Source organism: Parasteatoda tepidariorum, chromosome 5 (genome assembly GCF_043381705.1).
Source record: "Parasteatoda tepidariorum isolate YZ-2023 chromosome 5, CAS_Ptep_4.0, whole genome shotgun sequence".
NCBI lineage: Eukaryota > Metazoa > Arthropoda > Arachnida > Araneae > Theridiidae > Parasteatoda > Parasteatoda tepidariorum.
In genome coordinates, this window is record NC_092208.1 from 39,302,193 (window position 1) to 39,312,245 (window position 10,053).

Below are 10,053 nucleotides of genomic sequence, written 5' to 3' on the forward strand. Positions count from 1 at the left end.
CATAACAGATATTCCTTTCGTTGCAGCTTAATCATTGCTACCTTTTACAGATGCTCCAAATATTGCATAAATTTTATGATTTATATTGAAAATGTAATAGTTCCTTTTTCCCAAAATCAATCAATCAGCTTTTCAAATGATCAACAAACCATCTAGATTTTCACATTTAAAACATAACATTGTAATTGATGATGCTATTAATTCAGTTTTTTTTTTTTTTTTTTTGCTATGAATTCATCTGTAGATATGTTTTCTCATTTACATTTTTTATATTTTAGTTTATGAAGGACATTCTGTTTTAAACTTTTTATTAACATTGTTACAGTAAATATTTTTTGTTTTTAGTTACACTCCAGAATTATAAAGGCCAAGCGGGAAAAGTACTTTAGCCCTTCCTTGTATCAAGCATTTAAAGTAAGTTATCCGATGAATTTTTTGTTCCATTTTATTTGCAAATGTATTGGTCGGTTTACTTTAAAATTTTTAACAGTCCTTTAAGAGGTGGCATGCAGTCAATTTGAAGAAAAAAAGGCAAAATAATCTGCATGTGTAGTTTTAGTAATGTTTTTATAAATCAGAATTTTAAAAAATTTGTTCATCATTAAACACAAGTAATTTAAACAGATACATATAAGGTGATGTAGACAAATGCTTAAATTCTTGTAATTTTTTAAAAGAAAATTCAGTTCATTCACTACTACTGAAAACAATAATTCACTACAGCATCAAATAGTTGAGGTCTAACTAAAAAGCATGTTGACATTTTCATATTATAAGAACTGAAATTTTAATGAAATATCTTATTTGATAATAGGAAACATTCTATACATTTTATATCCTTTGCAAAATGCAAAGTTATAATCTAACTATGTGGTTAGGAATAAAAACAGAGATGTTTTTGAAATCAAATATAACATTTCATTATTAAATTATGTTACTATGCATGAAAAAGAAAATAGTCACAAAGGGAAGGAATTGCAGACTATATTGGTGAAATAAAATGTGTTAATGAGGCAAATAGAGTAGATGAGACAATTACAATAAAAACAGTGACATTTTATAAAAAAGCAAAACAATGATAAGAATATCAAGTTGTTAGCTTCATTAAATATTGTTTGCTTAGCATCCTTTAGATGTTCTACCAAAGAATTGTTTTAAGTTTGCACTGAGAGAAAGAGGGGAAATTCTGGTGCTGAACTGTTAGTTATTTATGTTTCTTATATAAAAGCAATTATACTGTTTATTCTAAAATGCTAAGCTGCAAGGTTATTTTCAATGCACTACTGATAAACTTAAAAATTTGGATAAATTAGATTCTCAAAATTGCTCGTGTTTGAAACTTGTTCTTTTACTAAATTAATGTTAATGTTATAAGTAGTTGTCAGGAATAACTACAAACTATAATTTTTTTTGTATAGAACTACTTTCTACTCTATTTTTTTTTTTAAAAAAAAAGCACACTACAATACAAACTACTAAAAAAGTATGACTACAGTAGTTTAGCTGTTAGTAGCTTGGTAGCGTTGACCACTGATTTTTATATTTATAGACTTGTCTAATTTTTAAATTATTTAGATGTATTTTGATATAATTGTTGGGGACTGTGCAATCACTTTTTGATTGAAGATTAAAAGATATATATTATTATTTAGAATTTATAAACACATATAGAAAAAAACTTCTTTTTTTTTTAATTTCATGGTGTATAGCAATTTTTAAGTAATATTTTCAATGATACTTTTGCTGTTTTAATGATAATTGCTCTTTTAGTAAGAATGTTTTGTTTTTTTATTGTTTTAGGAATTAAAAGATAATGAAGCTCAGCTTCTCGAATCAGTAAGGAGGATAACTGATAAACATTTATTGGAATCTCATTTTTCTGGTATACATTTACCTGATGGTCCATATAATCATTTTCAAAGTGCCATGCAAAAACTTGATGAGCAGAGAGTAATTTATAGGTGAATAATACAAGTTTTTAATTTTTTTAGCCAATCAAAATAATGTAATATTTTTCTATGGCAGTTTTAATCAAACTTAACTTCCTGCAATCTTAAATAAATAATCTTGAGAAACTGTAGCAGAGATATATGCTCAATTAAAAGCTACATTGGCTTAAAGAAAAACTGAAGATGGTAATAAAAGTCGGCATGTTTCAAGGGCTTAAAAATAAGCAACTGTTCTCAAGAGTTGCTTGATGTTCTTGAAAAAATTAAAAATAAATAAATGAAATTTTGATTTTCTTTTTCTGTTTTTCAAACTTTTTGTTCCATACAAACCTCACTTTTTTGACAGACAGTTTTTTATAATTATTTACTATTTACTGCAAGTTAATTTTATAATATTTTTTAAAATTATTTTAGTTTATTTATTATTGTTTTGTATCATTATTTCTACAAAATAATAATTTTTTTGATTTTGTATTGTACTTCATTATATAGTGTTGCAATGAATTATAATGTAAGCCCTTTGATGTGTGTGAAAAATTTTTTTTTTAAATCTTGCTTCCCTCTTTTTAAGCATTTTCTTGAAGTTATTTCAAATATATTAATTGAAGGTTAAATTTATATATTGAATCCATTGATTCAACATAATATCACATGATTTATAAGATAAAGCTAAGAATAGTTGAAATTAAAGATTAAAACGATTGTTACCTGTTTTACTGATTCTTTTTTATTTAATTCTTTTTATTACAGAAAAAAGTTGTTTGAAACAACATCTAAGTTCTCTCATGATTTGCAATTCAACGATGTAGTTAATTTCCCACCTAATATTCTTCAAATTTTTGCTGCTGACAAGTAAGATGTATTTTATATTTATTTTGTAAAATTTTACAGTGGGATCCCATTCAGACATTGTGTAAGAGTCTATTCTTACATATTATTTTTTTAATTTTCTTTTGATTACTTACAAGGGATTTAGAAGATTAGTGATGATTTAGTGATATTATAAATCAAGAGCATATGCCTTCCTTTCTTTACATTTATACATAATATTTGATTCTCCCCTTTAATGTATTGTATTTTTTTCTGTGTACTGTTCAAGCCAAACTTATGTTTTAGGTATTAATTATTATTGAGAGTGATGTGTGATTGCCCTATTTTATCTAATTTATATATAAGAATTTTCTATCTTTTGGCAGCTTTTTTTCATTAGCATCGTTGCCTCCTTCCTTCTTTTTTTTTTACTTAATATAAACTACTCAATTTCTATCAGTACCTTCAAAATCAACAACATTTTAAGCATGATCAATTGAAACAATCAAAATTTTCGAACTGAAAAGGAGGAAGAAGTCAACTGAGGTAAATCTTGAACATTAATTCATGCTAGCCACGTGTAGTGATTGTTTAGATCTTTTAGTCCAGAAGTTCGTACTAATGTAAAACTTGTTAAAAATATTCAACATTCATAAGCATATAATGATTCTTAAGAGGTTGTTAAATGAGGTTTAACTGTGTAATGTTTAATGATAAGTTACTAAATGAAATATGCAATTGTCTCATATGAGTACAACTCTCCAAGCTATCAGAATATTTTTTAAGTTATCAACGCCATTTAAAAGTCTTTGTGTCACTGCTTCAGCTTCTGTGTCACTTGTTATTTAATTTACTGTCAATGAGTATTTATGTTTGGATAACTGTTTCTAATGATGATCTTCAGTAAATTCTATGTGGAATAATGTGTTTTTATAAAAAGTAGTAAATCCAAACTTTTCTTTAATTTATTGACTAAAATGAATAAACTTTTTTTCTTAATTTCCAATCTTTTAGAAGAAAATACATTTTGCATTTATTTTTGCTGACTTGCTGAAATTATTACATAAAAAAGCATTTAAAAAATAATGCTCATATTAAAAAACAATGTTTTCTTTTATATTTATTAAATACATCAAAAAAGTACAACTGATGAGGAATAATATTAATGCTATTTGTTGAAATTTTACGGATATCGTTTGAATTAGTATTTATTCTTAATTTGTGTAAATCATTTAAGACCAATAATTTTAAACAGTGTCAAACTTTTAATGTTTTTTTAATTATATTTAACATTAATTTTTTGTTATATGATGAATTTATTCTTATAGAACTAGTCCTTCCAAAGGTCCTTGGACTGTAACTCTAGAGCCAAATGTTTATAGAGCGTTCTTAGAGTATTGTGAAAATAGTACATTAAGGTGGAATGTATGGAATGCTTATAATACAAGAGCTACTTCTATATCAGGAATGGATAACAACAACAGTGTAACTGTTGAAGAAATTAGACATCAAAGGTGAAAAACAGTTTTTTTTACTTCAAATATTTACAAACTTAGAAATACAGTATTTTTTCTTCAAATATTTGCAAATTTGTAAATACAGTATTTTTTCTTCAAATATTTACAAACTTATAAATACGGTATTTTTTCTTCAAATATTTACAAACTTATAAATACAGTATGTGTCTCATGTCTGGGTGTTGCTTGAAATAAAGGCAGTCAATTCTGGTAATTTCAAATTAAAAAAGACAGGGAAGCCTTTTAATAATGAAAATTCATTATGCTAAGATTAAAAACTCAAAAACATACATCAAAAAATTATTTCTCTTGAGTGAAATTTAGCTTCCAAAGAATAATTATTGATGCTAACTTGCTAAAAATTGTATGATTATGCGAAAGAAATACATGAAACTATTAAAATATGTGTTGCAAAGAAAATATGAATTGGAGATTTGATATCGAATCCCTAAGGTTGGTAATCAATTCACAGAATTTGGTTAAGATAACAACTCTGTGGTTATTGTGTGATGGTGATTTCTCTAAAGAAAGTAAGGGATTTGATCAAATCTCAATTTTAGTGAAACTAAAATAGAGATTTGATCGTACTTATTTTAGTGAAAAGATGAAATAAACAAGTCAGAGGAAAGTAACAAAGATGAAATGAACATATAGATTTTTACTTATGCTATAATTTAAAATAATAATTTTAAATAAAATAATAGTTTGTATATCATATCCATTGAAAAATGATAATTCTTGAAATCTTGTGTTCATTAATTTTAATATGTTATTCTCAAGAAACAGAGTCCCAGACCCCTACCTTGAAATAAATTCTTATACATTTGAAACAGTGAGGAGTTTTACTTACTTAGGATCAACTATTACCATTGACAACAGAATTACTCCTGAAATAAAAAACCGACTCTATTTTTCGAATATGGCTGTCTATGGGCTGTTCTTTCTAGAAAAACAAAGTTCTTAATCTACAAAACTCTTGTCCGGCCAGTCTTGACATACGCTTCTGAAGCTTGGACAATGACAAAATTGGAGGAAAATTGTATCGCAATATTTGAGAGAAAGATTTTGCGGGGTATACTTGGTGGTGTAAATGAAAACAATAACTGGAGAAGGAGATTTAACTTTGAACTGTACAAGATTTATAAACAACCTGATATTATTAAATACATAAAATTAAGTACAATAAATTGGATCGCCCACGTGATTTGAATACTGCGTTTTACACCCACTGGAAAAAGAAAGCGGGGAAGGCCGCGGTTGAGATGAACTGACTCAGTGGAGTCTTATTTTCTCGCAATTAATGAAAAAAATTGGAGATCAAAGATAAATCGGAAGTCGTCATGGAAAAATCTTTGGAGGAAGGCATTGGCTCACATTGGGCTGTCTAGCCAACTATGATGATGAAGATGAAAGATTAATGAAAATATTAGTGTATGGAATGCGGCTATTGATAGTAATTGTAGTTTATTATTTTTAATAATCGGATAAATGAAGGCAAGTGAATACCATTGCCTGGTTTATGTTACACTGATATTTTTTTGAAGCTAAATGTCACTGTCTAGTATATCCTACACTGATGTTTTTTTAATGTTAAGTACCACTGATCAGTACACTTTTTCCGGTATATCCTACACTGATGTTTTTTTAATGTTTATTTCCACTGTTCGACACACATTTGCTTGAAAAACCTAATACTGATGTGTTTTTTAAAGGTTAAGTGCCTTAAAAAACATAAAAGGAATAAAAAAGATTTCCAGCACAAAGTATTAGCACAAAAAAAAATAAAATAAAATAACACTGCAAACAAAGTGCAGGCATCTGCATCCAAAGTAAACACACAAATGATATTGTCTAGCTGTTTGCGGGGGAAGTTACCATTATAGAAATCTCTTTTTATCATATTGGAAATCTAGCCAAATGAGTTCAAGACTCTTCTATTGATCATACTTTATTGGTTATTATTTATGATATATGAGATTATTAATATTAACTGATTAAATATTTTGATCTTAACATTTCAACAATATTATTTCATCTTTTCACTAAAGGAATTTAATCAAATCACTTACTATTTTTAGGGAAATCACATACTATTAATCACTTGCAATTTTTAGGGAAATCACATCAAAGAGTTGTTATTTTAACATCTTCAGTGAATGAATTATCTGCCTCAAATATTTGATTAAATATCTGTTTTCTTTATCTCTCTGTAACGTATACAATTAAGTTGTTCTTAGTTTAACTTATTTAAATGTAAATATATAGAGCACTATAAGGAAGAAAAGACAGCAAATTTCTCTTCAGAATTAACTAGGATATACAATAAGAACAATTGTGAAATTTTTATTTTTTCGTGATTTTTGAAATGTTACCTAAGTTTTTTCCTTAATGGAAAATTGCTTATATTTGAGAACACTCATCTTGTTCGAAACTTCATGTAAGTTTAAAGCAAATTTTGTGAGACAGGAGACTAAATTTTATACACTTGCACAAACTGCATACTATTCTTAAATTAATAACTAATTAATAAAGCTATCTTTTTTTTTCTCCAATACCCACTTGATTGGCACTCGTCATTCTGGTATCAGTATAGCAGATTTGTTGACCACTTTTTCAGGAGCACCATATTAGGTGGGCTAGTGTTGCTCCCTCAGTAAGGACAGATAGTACAGAGAATGAAAGAATAACCATACCTTATCCGGGATTTAAAGTCGGGACCTTTCTTATGTGAGAGCAGCTCTCTGACCACTGAACAGTCCGATCGACTTTATAAAGCTATCTTTCTTTGTCTATTCCTTAGACTCATAGGATATTTTTATTCTAATTTAATCAGTAATTTAATTTATTAAATAAAGATTTAATAATGTTCAAAGTGTTATAACTTGTCACAAGTGCAAGTTAGAGATCAAGCTCTTAGGGCACAGGTTAAATTCATCTCATTTTTGTAGCTCACATAAAATCAATAGTGTTTCAAAAAATTGTAAGTAGGACACTGAATTTTGGATATTTCAAAGTGCATTTTAATTTATAATTTATTTTTAGTTTATATTGTTTAACTTTTGCAAATAAAGTATTTGCATCTGATTTTCTTTCTTAGATATAGATTTTTAGAACAGTACAAATTCATTGTTGTGTTTTTTTATACTTAAAAAGAAGAGAAGAAAAACTTAATTGAAAATGTTATCTTAATTGTAAGCAGTTTTCAATAAGCTTTCACATGACATAAACTCAGATTAGGATTCTATTTTTATTCTTAAAATTATAAAATGCCTTTATATTTTGTTTACATAGTTTTAAGACAAAATAACTTAATGTTTATAATAATCAAGTAGTAGAAATAAAATCAACTATTTAATTATTTTGAGATAGATATATGTTTAGTGCTGTTTAAATTTTATTGGAAGGCTTTTAAGAATTGTGCAAGTTTTTATGTTGCACTATATACATTTTAAATAATATATCAATAATTGTTTTTGGGACCTTTATACATTATTTTTATCTATCAGCTGTCAGAAATTTCTTTTTCAATTTCAGGAAAGAATTAGCCACAATTTTAGGTTTTAAATCATATGCAGAGTTTTCCATGCAAACTAAAATGGCAGGGACCATAGAAAATGTAATGGAAATGATCACAACGTAAGTTTTTTTTCTACTAAATATTTCTGTCCTTTTTCTTGCAATTGTCCATTTATGTTTCAGATATGTATATTCTACTAAATTTTAAATCTTTTAAATTTCTCTTCCACACACAACACTTTAACTAACATTAAAACTCAAACAATTTAATAACCAACTACAAATTGCTAAAAGGGAAAAAGTATTTGCAAATTGCTAGGAAAAAATAAAATGAAGTGCAATGGCTTTTGACTTCGTTGATAACACTGAATGTTGATCTGAATAGTTAGTTATAAGTTAGAAAATAGGTGGCATGATAGATTGCGATCAACAAAAGTAAAGGTGAAGTATGCAGCAGAATTTCGAAAAATAGCAGAGGTATTTTTTTTAGGGATTAAGACTACTTAGCTAGTGTCCTTCTACGACATTTCGGTTTAAGATTCTAAGAGGAAAACAAACAGAAATTATGTTTGTTCTTCACTTTTCTATATTGATACCAGAAATTTGAAAACAAATGTATTTTACTTATCTCTATTTCAAGTAATTATTCCTCATTTAAACATGAAAAAAAATTGCAGAAAGGGAAGGTCAGTAATTTTTAACTAGTTGCAAACGTTCATTTTTTAAATTTAATATTAGGATTTAAAACGGGATCTCATAATATGTCGTGCTTGTTATATTGATCATTATAAAAGAGTCATAGTATTGCTCTATAACAGAAAAAAAGCAAGAGAACCGGCAAATCAGGACAAAATATTTTTATTAGGAATATCAAGAAAATTTCAACCTTCACAAAACTTTTTAGAGCATTAGTTTTTAAAATCATCATTTATTGCACTGCAATGTTACAATACAAAACTATTTCAGATGTTCCAAATTCTTGTTTCAATACCTCCTTTATGAAGGATTTTAAGAAGTGCACAGATATAGCATAAACAATAAGAAATTTATTTGGGGATATGAAAAGTGTTTCTTTACAGTTAATACTATGCGAAACATTTGTAAAAACAATGGGAAAAAACAGATTTTTCACAAGATGGTAAAAACCATGGTAAATGCCGGTAAAAACCTCACATGGTAAATACATTGCCAACCCTGTCTTAAATATTTTTTTTTACTATTTTGATCGTTTTATTTTGTTCTTTACAGACTTCATGTTAAAAGCAAACCAAAGACTTTTCAGGAATTAGATGAACTACAAACATTCGCTAACAAAAATGGCTTTCCAGATAAATTAGAACTCTGGGATGTCCCATATTTTCAACGATTGCAGAGAGAAGAACTATTTAAGTAATTTTATATTATTAGCAATTGTAATTTCATATAAATCATATGTTGTTTTACTGTGGTATATTTAAACTTGATTGTTTTTTTTAGTGTTGACGATGATGTGGTTCGTCAGTTTTTCCCGTTTCCTTCTGCAATAAAAGGGCTTTTCCAATTGTGCCAACTTCTGTTTAATGTGACAATTCAGGTTAGATTATACATTAGCTTATAAATTAGCATTTTTTTTTTATTTAGCAGATGCCAAGTCATTAACAATTGAGTCATTATGCAATGGGCTCTCCAATATTTTTTCATGATTATGTAATTCAAGTCACTTAGTGCAGAACACATGTCTAGAGGAATAGCAGTCATTGCTTAAAATTACATTAGGCACAGTATGGTCAGAATCAACTAATCAAATTAAACTGGAACAATCATGTTCAGTTAAAAGTTTAAATACATTTACAGCTGATGTAGTGTCTAAAACCAGGATGCAAGGAAATGTATGAACTTAGTACAATTCAAGACTTGTTTTTAGCATCTCAGGAAGTTTTTTGATGAAATAGTTGTCTAAAAATAAGAGACCTTGTCTTTCTGGAACTTTTTAAGAATGCCGGTACCTTTTTTGTTTTGCAAAAAAAGGTGCCTTCAGGTTACTCCAAAAACCACCAAAGGATGGTAGGCATCGGAAAATAACAATCTCTTAATTTTTTTCTGTAGCTTCTTGCAGCTTTATTATTTCATGAAAATTAAATTAAAAAAAATTATAATTTTAAGTTTGGAGAACTTATTTGCGTCAAATTTAAAAATTTGTAGACTCTGCATTTAAATTTTTTTATATTTTATATATATATATATATGTAATTTTGTAATATAATATATATATTATATAATTT

The 10,053-nt window shown here is 27.2% G+C and overlaps 1 protein-coding gene across 2 annotated transcripts in view; it reads left to right on the top strand.

Annotated features, from left to right (window-relative positions):
* The window catches only part of LOC107444620 (uncharacterized), a 35,391-nt gene that overhangs the window by 7,838 nt on the left and 17,500 nt on the right, over positions 1-10,053 (top strand). For both annotated transcript variants that reach the window (XM_016058833.4, XM_043041080.2), the window contains 7 exons: positions 346-414; positions 1,801-1,961; positions 2,700-2,801; positions 4,088-4,273; positions 7,811-7,912; positions 9,041-9,181; positions 9,269-9,365. In XM_016058833.4, the coding sequence (XP_015914319.2) occupies positions 346-414; positions 1,801-1,961; positions 2,700-2,801; positions 4,088-4,273; positions 7,811-7,912; positions 9,041-9,181; positions 9,269-9,365 (858 nt within the window). The remainder of the gene's footprint in view (positions 1-345; positions 415-1,800; positions 1,962-2,699; positions 2,802-4,087; positions 4,274-7,810; positions 7,913-9,040; positions 9,182-9,268; positions 9,366-10,053) is intronic.